Consider the following 20,004-nt stretch of genomic DNA (forward strand, 5'->3'; position numbering starts at 1 on the left):
ACCTGCGGCCTCAGCCCCTTCAAAGAGCCGAGAGATGACGGGGAAAGCCGGGGAAGCGCTGAGCAAGCCCAAAGCCGAGACAGTGGCCAAGAGTACCTCGGGGGGCGCCCCGGGCAGGTGCACCGGGTTTGGCATCCAGGAGATCCTGGGCTTGAACAAGGAGCCCCCCAGCTCCCACCCGCGGGCTGCCCTCGACGGTCTGGCCCCCGGGCACTTGCTGGCTGCGCGCTCCGTGCTCAGTCCCGCAGGAGTGGGCGGCATGGGGCTACTGGGGCCCGGGGGGCTCCCCGGTTTCTATGCACAGCCCACCTTCCTGGAAGTGCTGTCCGACCCGCAGAGCGTCCACTTGCAGCCGCTGGGCAGAGCGTCGGGGCCTCTGGACACCAGCCAGACGGCCAGCTCGGGTAGGTGAGGGCGAGGCTGTGTGGCTGCCTGACTGGGGTGAGAGCCGGGAACCCCACGCCGTCGACTCTCGCTTGCACCGCAAGGCCTCCTCCGGGCGCAAAAGTTCGTGCCAGGCCGAGAGGTCGCAGCGCGGGCCTGGAGCCGGCGCGCCCGGGGCGAGGGCTCGGAGGATGCTCCCGGCTGCGGCCGGGTTTTGGCCTCCGTGTTTCCGAAGCCCGAGCTGTGCTCCGGTCCCCGGGTCGGGCCGGCTCTGCCGCGGCGCCTGATTGGGGCCCCACTGGAAAGAAGGCTTAGGGTGTCGGAGCGCGTGGGGCAGTCGGGGGTCCCCTTCCATTGCTCCACTTCGGCCCCGGCCTCTCGGCGGACCCGCGCTCCTAGAGCCCGATTCCGTTCCGGGCGTTGGCGGCCCGGGAAGCGGGTGCCAGCTTCGGGCCCCAGCCCTGGTGTCCAAAGTTGTCTTTTCCTTCCTCCTTTCCTCCGTTCCAAGCCTCCCGCATTGGTCAGCTGGGTTTTAATTTTCTCCTCACGAGCTTAGACAACCCGGCCACGGCGGCGGCCCAAGGGGTCTCAATCCGAGATGCCACCTAAGCGGCACAATATCTCGGATCCCGGCTCCTTGCGGGCTCGGGACACCTGGACGACCCTGCCGCGCCCTACGCGGGCAGTTTTCCCGGCCGCACGTCTCCACCAGCTCGGCCCTCCGGCTCTGGTTCGCGCTCTGCGATTTCCCCGATTTTCCGCTCTCGTTTAATTAATTTATTTTTATTTGGAGGGGTAACGAAAAGTGGTGTGTCGCAGTCTCTCCAGTCCTGAGGGGGGGCGCATGGTGCGGGCACTGGAAAGGGGGTTGTGCCCGGGAGCCCCCAGCCCTTCCCGGAGTCCAGGTCTCCGCGCCCAGGCTCCGCTCCTGCGGGCCACCTTCCGAACCCCGGTGCCACGGCTGCTAGCGCAGGGCAGGGCGCCGAGCCCGGGGCACCGCCGGGGGGCCCTGCGACCCGCGGAGGCTGTCGCGCTCCCCTGCTGTCCCTGCCCAGGCGTGTCTGGGCCTTTGCTTCTCAGAACGAAACAGAACGGAATGTGTTCACGACCTCCAGATTGCGGCGCCGGCGTGGGTAGAAACAGCCGTGGCTTAGGCATGGGGTAGACCTCGCGGAGGGCTCTCCGGGGAGACGGAGCAGGCCCGGCTGCTCCCGGAGGCCGCCGGGGGTGGGGCCCCCGCGGGTTTCGGGAGCCTGACGCGCCCGGGTGCTGCGGAGCGCGTCCCCCATTCTGCCGCACGTGCCTCCGCCCGCTTTTCAGATTCTGAAGATGTTTCCTCCAGCGACCGAAAAATGTCCAAATCGGCTTTAAACCAGACCAAGAAACGGAAGAAGCGGCGACACAGGTAAGGCCCCTGCAGCGTTTTCGGTCACCTTCCTGCTCACCTACCCCCTGCCGTCGTCCCCTGTTCGGGAGTAGGGCCGCTCGGACCCTAATTTCGCCGGCTCTAGATCTGAGGTCCGCTGCTGTGCCAGGACGGGGAGACCGGACGTTGTTTGGGGACATGCGCCCGGGGCCCTGGCGTCCGGCCGTGCCGGGTGAGGACCTTGATCGGCCGCCGGGGAAGCGGCACCGTTTCAGGCTTTCTCCTGCTTCTCTGGGAGAAAGGAAAGCCCCCAGCTAGGGCTAAACCCGAGCCAGAGAGGAGCTGACGGCCCCCAGGTGCCAGCCCTGCATCGGCACATTCGGAGAGCCACGCACACCTCCGGGCGGGCAGATCGGCTCTCCCCTCCCGCCGGGGCCGGTTCCTCTGCCCTCTGCCCCGGCCCCTATTCCTCTCCCGCCGTCCCTGTCAGCGCCGCCAACCCCCTATCTTTCTGCCCCCACCGTTCGCAAAATCTCGAGCGTGATACCCGCATGGATGGCAAATTTTCCTTTGGCTTCTGCTCCTCTGTGATCCGTAAGCCTCAGTTTCCTTGTCTGTAAAATGCCTAGAGAGGAGTGTGTGCACTGAAGGACCCCGCAAGCCCTCGCTGGAGTGGAGTGGGCTGCCTTGGAGGATACAGACTAAAGAGTGAGGGTTTTTTTGTTTTTGTTCTTCTTTAAATATTTTTAAAATAGACATTACTTGCACAAAGTTAAAATACAGTAGGTGCCGAAAGGTATATCCTGAAAAGTAATTCCCCACACCAGACCCGCATTCCCTTCCGCAGCCGCTACCAATTCCTTGTGCAAATGTATGAGGAGGTTTTCAACAAATAAAGGAGTCAGAACCAAAAATCGACCTGACTTCCTGCGGGTGCTGTTTGCCCCTGCGCTTACCCTGGCTCTGTTTTCCCAGATCTCTCTCCGCCCAGTGCGGATGCAGCGCCCGCAGGGTTCCCGATCGCTGGGTGGACGTTTCCCCCTGGGGTGCTCTCCACCTCATCCTCTTCTCCCCAATTTGTTCTCAGCCTCTTTGCACCCTTTCTCTGGGTGCTTTTCTGCGTTCCTCTCTTCCTTCACCCCCGGAAATGACCCCCACGTTTTAAAACGGCTCTTCCTCACCTCTCAGGCCCTAACAGGTTCTGGCTTGAATGAGGGTGAACTTTGACTTGGTTTCTTGGTGACCTCGGTTTGTTCCCTTCAGGCGGCTGTTTGTTTTTGTTTTGTATTGTTTTGTTTTGTTTTATTGTAAACGGAAACGTTGTTTTTAGTCCTGATCCTGGGTCACTTTTTACATTCATCTGTCCAGCAAATATTCATTAAAACACCTCTGATGCATCCATATCATGCTGGTGGCAGGGTGGGGGTAATCCTGTCAGCCTCTGGAGCCTGGACAGGGACCTCCAGCAGGGACAGGGGCCCGGAGGGCAGGTTGGAGTCTGGCTGACGGGCTTCTGTGCTGCTGACCGAATAGGGGTGGGGGAGGGATTCCCACAGCAAGGAGAGCCCCGAACAAAGCACCCCCAGGAGCAGTGCTTCTGCATGGGGGCATCTCCTTGTGCAGCAGTTGGAGCTGACTGACCCACGGCCGAAAGTCCATGCTTAAGTTTTCTAACCCTCTATCCTCACCTGATACCCTCTCCACCAGGGAAAATTTGGGTGCTTTGGAGGGTTCCCAGGGAGACAGGACAACAGCCCTAGGTTTCGGGCTATTTCTGGTACACGAAGGGAACAGATTATTGGAGAGAGGAGAATGGCTGGTGCAATTTTTAATTATTAAAAACTGTGTTTTCCTGAGCGTCTCTCATTTGGGGAGTTCAGGTAAGAGACCCTGGAATATGGTGATGAGAGGCAAGCATCTCTTGATCACCCAGAAACACAAGGGGCTTAGCAGGGGTTAGAGAGGGGAGTGGGGATGGAGCAGCAGCCTTCGGAGTCTCTCAGATTTTGCTCTTCCCTTTTCCTGGAAGGCTCAGCTCTGGTAGACTGGTTACAATGGGAAACTGAAGGGTCTGGGGTTCTGCGTAAAGCCAGGAGCAGGGTTTGGGTCACGTTGTATGGGGTGCAGGGAGACTCCCTGGAGGGCACATCAGCATAAACACGTGGATTAGCTCTGAGGCAGGAATGAGGGGAAGTCTGCGGGATTTGAGGCATTGTTTCATTTTGTTTCTCTCTTAATTCCTTTCTTTTTTGCTTTGTTTTTTTGTTTGTTTGTTTTGGGTTTTTTGTTTGTTTTTAATGAGAGCTCTCCCAAGCAGAGGCTGGCACTTGAATGGTTCTGAATGACCTGTCATCACCTTTCCTCTTTGGCTTTGGCCACGCCCCAATAGCTGTGTGCCTCAGTTTTCCTAGTTTTGAAAAAGACTTGCATGTTTTGATTGTTTATTTTGACTGTCTGTTCAGGGACCCTTCAGTAAGTGGCAGGAGAGGAATAGAAAGGAGCAGATCTTCAAATTCTGAAGAATTAACTTTCTGTATACATAAGCATTCTGTTCCTCCCAAGAGGATAGGAGAAACAATTTAGAATCAAACCAGTCATTTTCTATAAAGAGCAGAATCTTTCTTTCTCACACATCCCCCGCATCATCCTCCAAGACGTTAAAGCCAACACCAGCACAAGGAGTATACGGGGCTGACATTTGTACTTTTTCCTTGTGTTGGGTGAGGTGAGGTCGGCAGCGAGGGATTTTAAACCACACGCTCCCCCATGCTGGTTCCAGGGTCCAAATCCCGGAGGCTCAAGCAGGGAATGTACCATTGTACAAGTGGAGTCTGCGAAAAAATCTGGACTATATTGCTCCCCAGCTTGTTGAGGAGGGTGCAGGATAAAGGTCACCTAGAACCTGGTGAAATTCAGGTCTGGAAAAAGAATTTGTGTCTGTAAGTGGGTGAGTAGTGTATTTATTCAAGAAAGGGGGATATGAACCCCCTAATATTGGAGGTCAAACATTGTATGTACTGGAGCATATCCATTTGCTAGGGTAAGAGGATGTGGCTTTTTACTGGATTCTTAAAGCAGTTTATGACTCAAAATAGGTCAATGTGAACCGCTCTGTGGGCACTGGGGGAGTGTGTGGGAAGGCGCTCTTGGGATGACCTGAATGAAACTCCCCTGAATGGGGCTCCCGCTGGGTGAGTGGCTGAGCCTGTGTGTGGGATGGCGGGGAGGTGACCCTTGTCTTCTGGGCCCAGGAAGGGACAGAGCACCCCCTTCCCCATCTCCCTGCCCCCAAGACTGCGTGGGCGGCTCTAAGGAGCCTTTAGGTCTGGGCAGGTGAGGAGGGCGGGCGTGCTGAGCTAGGGTGAGGGGCTGCTAGAATCAGTTAGTTCTCTGCTGTACAGACGCTGGGGCTGGGGCGGCTGCTGCATTTGACCTTCTGGTGAATCTTTGAACTCTGAGTACAATTTAAAAGATCAACTCTCCTGTCTGTGAGAGGAGCCCAGGAAGCTGGTCCCGATGAGGCTGAGGCACTTATTTACCTGGTGAGCCCTCCACGCTGTGCCTGGAAGAAGAGGGGCTTTCTGCAGTTTTCTAAAATTTGTGTCTTAACACCCTTTCCCCCCAAGCACTTCCAGGAAGATTCCCGGTATAAAATGTCACTGAGGGCTGAAATAATACTCCTCACCACCAGAAGGGCAGTGTGGGCCCTCAGACTTGAATGAAGAAGAGTTCAGAGGATGGGGTGGGGGGGCCAGGGAGCGAGGTTGCCTCCCATTGTGCTGGCCAAGCCTGGGTTTGGGATCTGTCCAGGAGCCATGGAGCGGGGGGGGGCATTCTGTCCTCTCTGGGACAGCTTTTTCCATTCTGGGGGTCCTGACTGACTTTTTTTGCTCCCCTCAGGACAATCTTTACCTCCTACCAGCTAGAGGAGCTGGAGAAGGCATTCAATGAGGCCCACTACCCAGACGTCTATGCCCGGGAGATGTTGGCCATGAAAACGGAGCTCCCCGAAGACAGGATACAGGTAACAGCTCTGAGTCCCTGTCTCACACTTTCCTTACCCTCAGGGACATCGACTGCCCCAGGCTCCCAGACACCCATCTCCCACCCCGCAGCAGAGTGTGTGCTTGTCTGTAATCACGTCCTCATGCACAGCAGTTCATTTAAGCAGGCAGGTGTTTGCTGAATACCTACCATGTGAGATGGGCACTGCTGGGGGAACAAGAGACTTAGCAGAGGAGGCGAGGCCTGCTGCTGCACTGTGGGCTTCCTGAGGAGTATGTGAGACAAACCATGCGCCTGGAGGTGGCCCCAGGCCTCTCTGGGTGCCTGGGGGTGGGGGAGCATCTGTCTCCCTTCCTTCCACTGCTTCCCGGTTGGGAAGAGGTTGCCCCCTCCCTTCCTATCTACTCCCCACCACCTCCATCTACCTGAGCCTCCTTCCTCCTCACAACCCAACAGCTGGCCCTGCCCAGGGCTGCTGCTCCTTGACTTCTCCCAGATCTGGCCCACGATGTGCTCATTAAGCCCCCCCCCGCCTCGCTGGAGAGTTTTGTGGCGGAACCAGCCCTGACCTGGACTGGGCTGTCCTCAGCTCTGCTGGGCACCCAGCCTCCTTTTATCAGTGTCAGGATCCTCCCAAGTCCAGGACGCCCCTAGCTGGGCAGGAGTGGTCCGCTTAATCATTTCTTTGGGAGGAGATGAAATCCGATGATTCTCCAGACAGGGCCTCCAAGAGCAGGAAGAAGTGATGTGGTGGAGGAACACTTCCAGAAGCTTTGGGGTTGCCTTAGTTGGATCAAGACCTTTAATCAAAGCTGCTCCTATCGGGACACCTGAGTGGCCTGGAGTAGTTGATGACCCAGGCTGGAAAAGGGTGGAAAGGGTCCCGACTTCCTGAAACCCCGTCTGCTCCAAATCTCCTCCTCCTTTGTGTCTCCACGTGTGGTGGGAGTTGGGGCGGGTAGGGGACAAGTCCAGAGGAACCAAATAAGGTGTGTAGGTTCCTTGCACTCCCTCACTGGAGAACCAGAGAATGGGAAACGAGGCGTGAGCTGCTTTTCCAGAAGAGCCTGCCTCTCCGCTGGAAGTCTATGGGGAATTTCAGCCAATGGCTTTAGACAGTGACACTAACAATAAGCTCAATTATTCATAAGCAGATTATCTGTTTGGCGCATTATCCATGGTGGCCTGGATCCATCATCCCCCCCAGCTGAGTTCCAGTGGGAACAGGCTGGGTGTTGCTTCTGGATCTTGTGTGTGTGTGTGTGTGTGTGTGTGTGTGTGTGTGTGGTCATGACGAGCAGCGGGGGTGGGGTGAGACTGCCCAATTTCCCCGTTGGTTGGTCCCACATTTGTGCTACTGACCAGTAGGAAAGAACAGCCTGTCTCTTGCGGTGGCTTGTCCTGAAATCCCTTTGGCTGTGGTGGTGGTGGTGGGTGGGAGTGTCTGAAAGATCTGGGGAAGCTCGCCCTCGCCCTCGGCTGTCACTGCATTGCTGTAAATGCCCAGCCGGCAGACTCTAGGCTTTTTAAAATCACTGGGGGCGTTGTCTACAGGGTGGTGTCTGAAGCCACCAGAACCAGCATGGACGAGCCAAGAGTGTGGAGTACATTGATTCCCTGGATTGTGAGGACTGGCTGTGGAATTTGCGGTTATGGGAGAACCAAGGCAAGGATCTCTCCAGCTCTTCCAGCACTGCCTGGTTCTTTGGCTAAATCATGCTCCCAGAAAGTGTGAGTTGTCAAATAGCCGTGCCCCCAAGTGTTTTACCAAGTGGCCTGGGAAAGGTCTTAACATCTATCGGTGACAGTCACAGCTCTATCCCACAGAGCAGTTCCCATGTGCCCAGTGTTCTAACTATGGAACATGCACAGGAGAGGAAGGGTGGTGCAGTGGTTAGGGACACCAACTCTGGAGCCAGACTGTCCTGGCCTCACCAGTTACCAGCTGAGTGACTGTGGACAAGTTACTTCACCAGCCCAAGCTTCCCATTGCTCATCTGTAAAATGGGGATGACAGTGGCAGCTGCAGGTGTGATGAGCCATGTGTGTGGCGTGTTCCAGTGGGTCCGGCGTGGGCCCAGCTCACTTGGTTTGAGCTCTGATCTCATTAAATCCTGGCGATAGCCTGTGGGGGAGAGAACATTAGCCTCCTTTTATAACTGAGGAAAGTGAGGCCCAGCAACTGCCCAAGGCCAGACAGCTAGTAAGTGGGGAGACACAAGGACCCACCTAAGGTCCCTTTAGGCTGCACCTAAAGCCCACTCATTCACCACCTGCCTCTTGGGTTTGAAGCCTTTGCTTTGACTTGAAGCTGGAGGAACAGAGATGATTTGATGTCAGGTGGGAGGCCTGTATCAAATCTTCTTTATTAAAAAAACCCCGATATTCATTGAGTACCAGGTACTGTTCTAAAAACCCCCAAAACTCACTCATAAAAAAATTATTTTTTGAATGGGCGAATTCAGGTACATGAGTTCAAAAGGGTGAAATGTGGGTCACCCTTGCCACCGTCCACCAGCAGTCCCTCCAGGGGTTACCAGTTTCCTTTGGTTCCTTCCAGAGATAGTTTATGTATATTCTTTAAAAAAAATTTTTTTTATTGGAGTATAATTGCTCTACAATGTTGTGTTAGTTTCTGTATTCTATTCCCAAAGGATCCTCAGAACGCCCGATGGACTAGGTACTATTACTATTCCCACTTTACAGGTGGGGAACCTGAGGCCCAGAGTTCAGACCTGAGTCCCTTTAGACTCCAGAACACTTACTTCACTACACTGCCACCCTTCCTCCTCATTTCCTCTCAGCATGTTGATTTAGTGGAACCAGTGCATCTAAGGATGGACCCTACCACTCAGAGCCAGTCCCTTCCCCTCCCCCAGCTTTCAGGCCTTTGTCTGTGTGTTGAGGCTTACGGGGAAGGGCAGTTATTAGAGGCTCCAAGTCTGAAGTTAGACATTCTCAGGTGGAATGGAAAGGTTATTGGACTGGATATCCAGTCAGGGACCCAGATCTTAGTCCTGGCTCTGACACCCACCAGGCATGGCAGAGGCCAAGCCATCTGTAAAGGGAAGAGGGGGAATCCCTCCCAGAGAGCAGCCTCCTCAGAATCACCTCTCTCACTGGGCCCCTGGGCTGCCATGGGTGTAATGGAGGAGTGGGACAGCCCCAGGTGGACAGCTGGGACACACACTTCTGCTGGGCCAACCCAAGTAAGCCCCTGGATGTGTCTGAGACCTACTGTCCAATGTCTAACGAGAACACAGTGTAGATGTGAAAAGTCAGACACACCTACTTCTAATCTTTGCTTCACTGCCAGCAAATCAAACTCTGAGCATCAGATTACTCATTTGTGAACTAATAATAACAAAAATTATCTAAAATAATTTAACAAAAGTATTGTTATTGGCATTATTAGTACTTAGCATTGTCCCAGATATTAAGTGCTTTCCATGCCCTTTTTCATTACATCCTCACAAAAGCTAGATGAGTTAGATGCTATTCTTATCCCCATTTTCTGGATGAGGAAACTGAAGGGCTGAGAGGTGAAGTAAGTGGTGGACTGGGATTCAAACCCGGTACTCAAGTACTATCTCAGGAGAGCAAACGAGGGAAACGGGAGCACCTGTCTACAGAAACTGGAATAATTAATGCAAATTGCAGTGATGAGGGACCAGCCCCCTCAGTAGTGGCGATTCCCTCTGCCTTTGTGCTTTGAGGGCAAGCACTTCCTCCCTCTATATCTCTCTGGGTTGGAGTGTGAAGGGATAAGGTGCATTGCTGGGGGAAGAAGAGATTTCCAGTCTTCATATCAGACTCAGACACGAAGTCCTTTTTGTGTCTCTGAGAAATGCAAGGATATGGCATTCTGGAAGCCCCTGCCGGATGTCAGCCCTGGGGAAGAGGAAATGGATTTCCAGATTGACTTTATTTCCTCTGTGCGGTCACTCATTCTCAGAGTTGTAAGATAGGAGAATATTAAGATATTCACTTATGTGTTTACTGTATTTTTTTCTGACAAGAGTTGTATTTATTTTAAATGCCTCCATTGCAGAGATATGGATGCGCAAAGTGAACAGAGACATCTCACCTCCACTTTTAGCAGCCTGGTGTGTTTGGAAGGATGATATTTGGATTCTCTGACTAGCACTGTTCCATTCTGCCTCTTTTAAAATGGTCCCCTCCCAAGAGTAGGGAACAAAGTTTTAGGGGATTATATTCCAGAAGTTAGAAGATAGCTGCCTGGATGGGAAAGGGTTTCCGTGTGTCTCAGCCCGGAATGTTTATGAGATCACAGGGCAGTTTTTTAAAATTACCCGTGCCAGCCCCCCACACCTAGCAATGCTAGGTTTGGTTTGATGTGGAGCCTGTATGTTTTTAAAGCTCTCCAGGTGATCGTGTGTAGCCAGTGTAAAAATGCTGGGTCAAGGGCTTCCCTGGTGGCGCAGTGGTTGAGAGTCCGCCTGCCGATGCAGGGGACGTGGGTTCGTGCCCCGGTCCGGGAGGATCCCACATGCCGCGGAGCGGCTGGGCCTGTGAGCCATGGCCGCTGAGCCTGTGCATCTGGAGCCTGTGCTCCGCAACGGAAGAGGCCACAACAGTGAGAGGCCCACGTACCGCAAAAAAAAAAAAAAAAAAAAAAAAAAAAAAAATGCTGGGTCAGAGGCTCAGGAAAAGAGTTTCTGTGTTTTAAGTGGGTTAATATGAGTGGAAGAAAGTGGAGTACTGGGTAACCTGGTGGGATGACCTGTCCAGAGGTGCAGGGAAGGATGCTGCATGGGGCTGCCAGGAAACATGGGCAGAGCTGCCCCCTAGTGGACATCAGGGGCTACAGCAAGGCCAGGCTTCTCTGGGCCTGAAGCTGGGACTGGAAAGGGTGTGCTGAAATATGCTGTCAGAAGTGCTGAGTGGATGTGGAGTGTGAGGTCGTTAAATCACGCCAGCAGTGAGCCCAGATTAATCAGCTTCCAGTCAGAGGAGAGGAGAGAAGCTAAGTGAATATGATGGAAAGTGCCACATGGCCAAAAAAAGTGGGCCCGATAGCCTGGGGCAAGATTGGAGGGCAGGGCCTGGGGTAGCCAAGGGGCCAGAAGTTGCAGAACATCTATCATGCAAGATGTCTCCTTTAGTGGGGCAATCCTGGAGGGACTGCAGAGGGAAGGAGGCCTGGGCACATAGTCCTGGGGGGATACAAGGCTGGGAACTTGTGAATACAAGAGAAGCCCTGGTTACCCACAAAGGGAGAGAGACAGCTGACAATGCTGCCTGCCGGCTTGATGGGTGCCCTGTGGCAGAAGAGCATCCCTTTGGCAAGAAGCCCTTTCCTGGGTCCAGTCCATCCTTGGAGGCACGAGCTCTTGGGACCCTCTCTGCCAGGTGTGGAGGCACCTGTCAGACCAGCTGTCGACAGCCAGAGGCCTCCTATCTGGGCTCTCTGAGTGCTGCTGGGCACCACCCGTGAAGGGAAGTGCACCAGGAAACTCAGGCTCCTTCCTGAGCTAGAAGATCTTCCCCCTCTCCTTTCCCTGGGACTACCAAGCTGGTGACCCTTGATGTCCCTTGTAGGCCGCTTCTCAGGCACTTGGAGGCCCTGAAGTGGAAGGCAGGGCTCTGGTCCTTGCTGGGGCCTGCACGCAGGCTCTCCTGAAGAGTTGCGGACCCGACTTCCTTGAGAGTGGAGCAGTGTCTTCCAGAAAGTGCGCAGTCAGGAGAGTGAGAGAGAGATTGAAGGAGTATTGTGGGCTTGCCAGAACCAAGAGAGCAAGCAGGAAAGGGGACCTAAATGCTGAAAAGGCATGTCAAAGGTGGGAGATGGGAGGACCCGGCTTTATGGGAAAAGTGTCACCGAGCATTGGCTTGAAAGCAAATCCTCATTTCGTAGCACATTTGTCCCCAGAATTCGCCCAGCATCAAGCCAACGTTTTTCAGTTCTTACAACACGCCAGGCATTTCCCGTGCACTATTCTGTTGAATTTTTACAACAGACCTGCAAGGAAGTGGTATCATAGGGCAGATGAAGAATCGCAAGCTCAGAAAGGTTAAGAATTGCACCCAAAGTCACAAAGGCAGTTGGAGATAGAGCAGGGGTCTCCAACCTAGGTCTTCTAGCTCCTGATCATAGCCAGCTGCATGGGTGGTCTCTTGCATTTGAGCCTCAAGGGTCTGGGAAACATTAGAAATGCGGGAGAGTTGCAGGGGCATCTGTTTGGCCCCTAGAGGGGAAACTCGAGGCTATCTGTATTAAAATCTTACAGCCTGAAGGTTAGCTCTGTCCCCGCATCACACCTCCTGGAGTTGTTACTGTTGTTATTATTATTTGTTAGTCCAGCCTTGCTGCAGAGCACGTGGAGGGGCCAGAAGGGCAGGTAATGCCCATAATTGATTAACCTGACCCCTGCACAGACTCCCACTGACTTTCTGTGCCTCCACTGAAACAATAATAAGTAGCTTTTATTGAGCACCTTCTGTGTGACAAACACTGATTTTAGGCACTTTCACTTATTTCATTAATCCCTGAAACAACCCAGAAAAGTAGGTATTCTTTTTTTTTTTTTTTTTTTTGGTATTCTTATTTTACGCTTGAAGGGACTGAGACTGAGAGAGAGCAAGTAACTTGCCCAGGATCACACAGCAATTTTTGCCACAGTTGGGAATTCCAGTTCAGGACTGGCTGCTTTCAGTTCTTCTTGCAAATATTTAAGTTCTGCACGCATGCTGGTTGCTTCCAGGAAGGGAAGAGAAAGGCAAATATGAAGAGTGGTTAGGGTTAATTCTAATTCCTTGTCCTCTTCCCTCCAAGGCACCAATGCCACAGCTTCCCTGCCAGCTGTCCTACAAAGAAATTGTTTTGGCTGTCCAGGTTTCCTCCATAAACTGGAGCAGCATCTGGTCTTCAAAGAGCCAGGCATTCCAGGAGCCCATAACCAAGGTCTGGATGACTCCTGGTTTGAGCGACCAGCTGGCACCAACTCCCCTTGGAGCATCTGTGGGCAAAGTCTGATCTGCAGACCAGTTATTGATTTGTCCAAATTAGGAGACTGAGGAAAACGGTTGCATTTACAGGCCCCGGAGATGATCTGAATCCCAAGTCTGCACTCCCTTCTTCAGTGTTCCAAGAAAGATGCTGTTTCCATCTGAGAGCCCTGCCCCCCTCTCAAGCTCATGGAATCCCGGGGAGGCCAGGGCAATGCACCTTTCCAGGCATCCACACTTGGGGGGGCGGGGGGAGTGGGAGTGGTAGTGAGCATCTCTGCTTTTGTTTACTCCACAATCCCTTCTCCAGAATACCTGATTCTATTTATTTTTATTTATTTATTTTTTTGCTGTGCCATGCAGTATGTGGGATCTTAGTTCCCCGATCAGGGCTCGAACCCTCGCCCCCTGCACTGGGAGCTCGGAGTCTTAACCACTGGACCGCCAGGGAAGTCCCCAGAATACCTGACTCTAAACCGTGCTGAAAACAGACACTTCTTTCATCAGTTTGTCAACAGAGCTCATTCTTGGCAAAACCCAGATCTGACCTCATGCTCTTTATTTGTCCCTTATGAATATGTGTATGTTTTGCTGCAGAAATCAAAGCTGGTTTGACTATGGGGTACTACTGTTGCTGCTGCAGGATGTTACATAACATGTAGTATATGCATCACATATTTTTTCTAAAATCCAAAACATTCTGGAGTCTGGCCCCAATGGGTTCCAGTTAAGGGCTTGTGGTCTTGTTGTTTTGTAATGCACCGTATTCAAGCAGGAAGGTCATCTCCTGCCCAGGAGGCAGATGGCTTACTTAGATTCATAAAGAGACCCTTTCCGGGCTTCTCTGGTGGCGCAGCGGTTGAGAGTCCGCCTGCCGATGCAGGGGACACGGGTTCGTGCCCCGGTCTGGGAAGATCCCACATGCCGTGGAGCGGCTGGGCCCGTGAGCCATGGCCGCTGAGCCTGCGCGTCCAGAGCCTGTGCTCCGCAATGGGAGAGACCACAACAGTGAGAGGCCCACATACCGCAAAAAAAAAAAAAAAAAAAAAAAGATAGCCTTCCCAACCCTCTGTGATCAGACTTGGAATTCCACCTTGGAATTCCATCGCCAAGGGGTTCATTCTTTGCTGTCTTCTCTGTGAGGTGGATGAAACCAGAAGTCACTTACACCTTCCTGTGGCTTAGTCCTTTTAGATTTTTCCTCTGTGCAAAAAAGCTTGAGACGAGTACTTGTAGAGGACGACTAAGTGCTAATGGGAAGGAAGATAGAACAGGACAGAGGTCTCAGACAAACTTCTGGCTTTGGGTAGGGCAGAGGGCCTGCGGGACAGACAGGGCCGCAGGGGAGAGATCTAAACACACCGCAGAGCCAGGCCAGGCCGATGGCCGAGTTAGCCCGAACTCGCATGGCGCTCCGCTTACCGCTCTTTAGTGCACGGAGCGCAGCCATCTAGTAGCCTTCAAATTACATAAACCCGTTCCTTGGCCAGGATCGCTGAGTGCGGTCTGGGTCTAGACCAGAGGGAGGCCTTGCATTAGCTCCGCAGCTCTCCAGCAGGGACGGCAGGTGCTAAACCCGGTGGTGGCAACGGTGCAGCTCACCGGAGGCGGCGCCGCCCAGGGAGGGACGAGCGATCGTTTTCTAAGAGCGCGGGCGCGGGTCAGTGTGAGGATTGAGAGGCCCGGGGAATCTGAGGCCGCGTCTCTCCCATTTTTAGAGGTTCCTAGTTATTTACAAATGAAGAAATGCCAAAACAGGTTACACACATTTGGGTCAACTTAAAGGTGTGCGAGGACCGTGCGGTCTGGAAGCAGCCCCGCAGAAAGTCTGCGACCACGGGGCTCTGGGCGCCTTGGGGGTGCGGCCGGGACGCCCCCTGCTGGATGTGGCTGGCCGCGCTCCACTGCAGACTCGGGGCTGTCGGGAGCTGCCAAGGAGCTCACTCCGCCACCTGGCGGCGGAGGCGGGAACCGCAGGGGCGCGCGGACTCCGAGCCCCCGCCGAGGCCTCCCCGCGGCCGAGGCAGCAAAGGGTTAAGCTGTCAGCGGCGCGATGTTAAACAGGTGTCAAAGGCTCCCCATATATCTGCAGATTGAAATCAAATTCTTTGCCGTATAAAAAGATAAATTACCCAGGCGCTGCCGCGCGTCCCACTCATCACGCCAGCGCCAGACGGCAAGCAATTTTTTTTTTTAAATGTGCTAACGACCTAATCAAGCAATCAAGTCGGAGAAGATTGCAGAGTGACCGGGGCAGCCATCTGCCGGCGAGCCCCGCATTCATTTCCCGCGCCCTCGCGTGGGGAGCGGGCCGGGGAGGGAGCTGCCGTGGGGGAAGAGGGGAAAAAATCCTAAACAAATTAACACCCAATTTTCCCTGTCTAATTAGTTAAATGAGAAGTGTTTGGGGTCCCCCGGGGAGGGGGAGCGGCTTGCGGCGCGGCTCGCTCTGCCTCCCCAGCATTAATTAGTGCGGGTCAATGCCGCGGCTCCCGAGAGAGCAGCCGCTTTAATTTCCCGTGATATTTCAGTGCTTGAGGCCCATCGATTCAAACAGAAATTAACTTATTTTTCAATCAGCCCAGGGCTGCCCCTGGGGGTGACTCTTCTTTTGCCGCCTCCTGAATAGAGCTGGAGCAATTTTTCATCAAAAGCTGAAACCTCCGCCTCCGGGGGCGGGGGAGAGGGCCCGGAGGGAAGGGCGGGGGCCTGGCCGAGGTGAGGGAATGGAAGTCGCCCAGGAAACTAATAGATTTTCCCCGAACCCGCCTCTGCCCTCCCCCCATCCCCCCACTTCCCGGGGCGCTTGGGTGGCTCGCCGCCGCCGGGGTCAGGGCCTGGAGGGGCTGTGAGGGGACCAGAGGGATCTGGTGGGCCTGGGTCCTTCCAGAGACCCCCGGTCTGCCGCGGGCTTCTCACCTGCTTGAGGGACAGTGCAGCTGTCCCTGGCTCTGGCTCCTGTCAGCTGCAGGAAGCCTCAGGAAAAATGTTTGGGGGGACCAAGAAATTCCCCCCTCCTCCATGCATGAAAGGGACCCTGGGATCTCCTCCCAAAACCAGGCTGGAGTGTTGCAGATACCCCCAGCCCACTCCATGCTCTTTCAGACCCCGCACCAGTCAGCTTTGGGGCCAGAGAAGCATCCCCTAGAGTGTTCGCCACCGCACTCTCCTAGGTCCCTACCTTCACGTGCTCCTCACACCAGAAGCATTTTGTCTTCCTTCCCTGACTGAAGGATGACTGCCCAGCTGCCCCAAATGTCATTCAGAGTTAGGTCCACAATTGTGCACAGTGGGTGAATGGAGGACACCATGGCGGGGCAGGACTTGGCCAGGACAGGGCAGAGAAGGGAGGCTGACTCAGGCCTCTTGGGAGTGTCCCCTGCCCTGCTTTGCAGCCGTTCCCAGGCTTCCTGACACCTGGGTGAAAAGCCCTGTGCTGCCTGAGTCCACACTGACCTCGCCTGCCCTGCCGGGACTGCTGTGGCCTCTGCAGTTCTGGTGGAGACAGAGCCCTGAACCAAAGGCGCTGGAAAGGACTTTGTCCTCTACCAGCCAGAAAAGGGATTCTGTTTGTATGCTGGAGGTGTGAACACTTGCAAGAGAGCTATGAGGGTCGGGCTTCTCGGCTGCAAACTGAGGACCACATGGGGAACTGCCCATCTGCTAGACCCTGTCCAAGAGGTGTTCCCACTCCATCACCTTAAACTGCTTTGGTTAAAAAAAAAAAAAAAAAAGACCATTTTGCCCATCATGTTCTCACAGGACTTGTATCTCATTCCGGACACCCTAAGCCTGGAGGAACCCCAGGGGTACTTCGGGGTAGGTGAGCTTAAGTAAGGATGCCCTGCTGGAGAAAGCGAAGTCACAGGGGAATGGGGCCATTGGCAATCAAAGAGGCGGGTCCCTTAACTCCAGGCAGACACAGCGGGGTAGGGGCCTGGCCTCTGCCTGGTGGAGGACGCCCCTGACCTGTTCGTCTGCACTTAACAGGTCTGGTTCCAGAACCGAAGAGCCAAGTGGAGGAAGCGGGAGAAGTGCTGGGGCCGGAGCAGCGTCATGGCGGAGTACGGGCTCTACGGGGCCATGGTGCGCCACTCCATCCCCCTGCCGGAGTCCATCCTCAAGTCCGCCAAGGATGGCATCATGGACTCCTGCGCCCCGTGGCTGCTGGGTAAGAGCCTGCACTCTCCCTGGGGCCCTGCCCCTGTGGTGAGGGGAGCGGGCTCCCTGGAGGAGGGGACAGACAGAGCCCTGGAGCAGGGACGCCTGGCCACAACAGCCTGGCGGGAGAGAGGCCCTCCAAAGCCGGTCTCCCGGTCTCCCTTGGGGGGCTCAGAGGGCAGGTTGCGCCCAGGACTTGGTGTCTGTCCCTCGCACCCACCTACTGGGTGCCTAGGACTCTCATCCTGGACGGATCCCCCTGTGGGTTCTTTTGTCCTGTGAGCAGGGGGTGGCTATTGCCCCAGGGTGTGTATCCTCCTCTTCCCTTGGCTGGAGCTGGGGTTGTGGTGAATGAAACAGCCCCTCTTGGGGGTTGAGGGGACCACTAGGTCCCTTTGGCCACCATTCTGGCTTTGCCCAAAGGACTTCTTCCCCCTAAATCTCTCCACCTGCCATCCTCCCCCATCTGCCATCTGGACCTGTGTCTGACAGCAGCGCCAGCTTATCTTGGAGTTCTGAGATCTGGAATCCCAAAAGGGAGGGCTCGGGGAGCAAGTGCTGTGCTCGGGAAGGGACAGACAGGACTCCCGGGGGCCAGGTGCCCAGGGACTTGGCTGGGAGAAGCCCTCTGCAGGCCTGGTGCCCCGCTGCTGGTCCGCAGCCTCATCCCCGGCCCCGACCCCTGGGACTCGCGTGACTGCGGTGTATGAAGTAAGGCTTTCTGCTCGTCCTTAATTCTGGCCTCTCTCTATCTTTGCCGTTTTCAGTTCAAGATGGCTTTCCCAGGCGCTTTTCTAAACCCGAATACCAACAATTCTTTTTAGGGATGCACAAAAAGTCGCTGGAGGCGGCAGCCGAGTCGGGGAGGAAGCCCGAGGCGGAGCGTCAGGCCCTGCCCAAGCTCGACAAGATAGAGCCGGAGGAGCGGGGTCCCGACGCCCCGGCCGCCATGTCCCAGGAGGAACTGAGGGAGAACAGCATCGCCGCGCTCCGAGCCAGAGCGCAGGAGCACAGCACCAAAGTGCTGGGGACTGTGTCCGGGCCCGACAGCCTGGCCCGGAACGGCGAGGAGCCGGAGCGGGAGGAGGCCCCGGACGAAGACAGGCCAGCGGAGAACCTGAGTCCGCCGCAGCTCGAGGACATGGCTTAGGGCAAGGGCGCGCAGACACCGGAGCCCCGGACTCTGCTCGGGGCCTGTGGTGCTGGGAGGTGTTCTCAGAGGCGGGGCCCAGGCCGGCTTTCCGCCACCCTCCCCCACCGCACAGGCCCTCTGTGACCCCCAGGGGACTTCAGGCACAACTCAGTCCTGGCTGAGGCTTTGGGCCACGCTGAGACATCCCTACCTAGTCCTGACCTGGCCAGCACCCTCCTCCTCCAACTAACAGACCTGCCTCGGAAGGCTTCTTGCCGCCCCAGACCACCCCCTCAAGCTGCTTTCAACTCAGTCCTCTGGCGGCTCTCCGTGTCCGAATCCACCCCTTACTCTCTGTTCTCTTGCTCAATAGCGCCCTCCTTCCCAGCGCCACACCCCCTGTGGATTGTGCTCTGCCCAGACCCAAAGCCCGCTGCTGCAAACACACTGCCCGCCACAGCGGGGACAGGGATGGAGGACCTGCACTCCAGTGCCGGTGTCCTGAGCGCCCCAGCCCCCCAGCGAAACTCTGCTCCCCTGCCTGCTCCTTCCTCAGTGTGGATGATGTACTGTCCTGAAGGCCCAGGCACAACCCCTGCCGGCCCCCGGCGCTGGGGCCCAGATTCCAGATTCAACTTGGAAAGTCTCAGCCTGGGCCCCTCGGCCAGCCTTCAAGTCCTGCCCTCACAGTCAGACTCAGGAACCCACCCTCCACACCCAGCCGGTCCCACCGTTCCTCCCCACACAGGTGCCAGCGCCGCACGGGGCAGTGTACAGTACCTGCAGTGAGGCCAGGGTCTGCCCTGCAGCCAGGGGGCACCTCTCACAGCTTCTGGGACTCACTGCACCTTTGGGAAGCCAAATCCTCCACCCAGGGCCCTTGGGTGTGTGTTTCTGGAGCATCCTGACCGCCCCCTCCACCCCCCAATATGCTGCCTGTGACCCTGACTTACCGTGCAAGGCATCCTTCCCCTAGAGATTCTTGCACATTACTGGTTCGCATGTGCCCTGCCTTGGAGCAACCCAATCGAGCTGTAAAGTGAACACATAGGAAACCACAGATCTTGACTCAACTTGATCCAGGCCATTCCTGGAGTGAGCCTGGGGCTATAAATAGCCGTCACAGTTGATCACAAAAAGAGTATGAGAAAAGGCTAGGAGAGCAAGGGAGGAGCCAGTGTTAGACCCAAACTAAGCTACAGGCACACATACCTTCCCGCTGGGTGTGAGCCGTGGTGCATGTTTTCTAGAGTCAGACAGTGATGGGCTAGGAATAGGGCACGGGGCTTCTTCCTGTCTGCTGATGGGAGGACCTGTCCATACTGATGGCCTCTCTGCAGCTGCCCCTTCCACCCCCAGGCCAGGCACATGTCCCTCCTCACCCCCATGGCATTTTCCTCTACTATCCCACCCACGCTTGCAGGGGATCCCTTGCAAGAGAAAGGCCTGAGTCAGTGAGTTGGGATTTTAATTCCATATCAAAAGTTGATTTCTTCTTCATTCCGTCCATGGACCTTCCCCCCAGTTCTTCCTGTCTTTGTCTCCCGTTGGTTTGAAGTGTTAGACTGTAGCCCCTGGTGTGTAAATAATGTACATAGAATCAGAAGAAAGAAACTTGATATTGAAGTGTTTGAAATATGGAACTGTAATAACTTCTAGGTATTCGAAACCCGTGATTTCTGTGCCATTTTCTGTAAAGATACAAGTAAGAATAAAATTGATGTAAAAACGGCAGAGGCAGGATCCAGGAGTCCTCTGTGGTGAGCATAGTGTGTGTTTGTGTGTATGGGTAGCGTAAAAAGTAAATCCATGAAGTCATGATTAGGTCAAAATTACTAGATTCCTATTTTAAAATTATTCCAACTGTAGAGGCACAGTGGTCTGCCTTTCTCCACTAAGCTGATGTCACTATTTGTCACTGCAATATGGAACCCTCTTCCACTGCAGGCATAACTGAAATATCCCAGCCAGTGAGCCCCTAAGTTAT

General features: G+C 54.9%; 1 protein-coding gene across 2 annotated transcripts; it reads left to right on the forward strand.

The window, feature by feature from the left end:
* Positions 1 to 34: 34 nt before the first annotated feature.
* VSX2 (visual system homeobox 2) lies at positions 35 to 18,035 on the forward strand (the record flags this gene model as incomplete). Of its 2 annotated transcripts, none has more annotated exons than XM_079700540.1 (5): positions 35 to 404; positions 1,705 to 1,789; positions 5,651 to 5,774; positions 16,715 to 16,895; positions 17,653 to 18,035. In XM_079700540.1, the coding sequence occupies 5 exons, from the start codon at positions 35 to 37 to the stop codon at positions 18,033 to 18,035; spliced, it is 1,143 nt and encodes a 380-aa protein (XP_079556666.1). The 2 variants fall into 2 exon arrangements, with proteins under 2 accessions (XP_079556666.1, XP_079556667.1); XM_079700541.1 differs by having other exon boundaries at positions 17,710 to 18,035.
* Between the last annotated feature and the right edge of the window lie 1,969 nt (positions 18,036 to 20,004).

Source organism: Hyperoodon ampullatus (assembly GCF_949752795.1).
Source record: "Hyperoodon ampullatus genome assembly, chromosome: 3".
Classification (NCBI taxonomy): Eukaryota; Metazoa; Chordata; class Mammalia; order Artiodactyla; family Ziphiidae; genus Hyperoodon; species Hyperoodon ampullatus.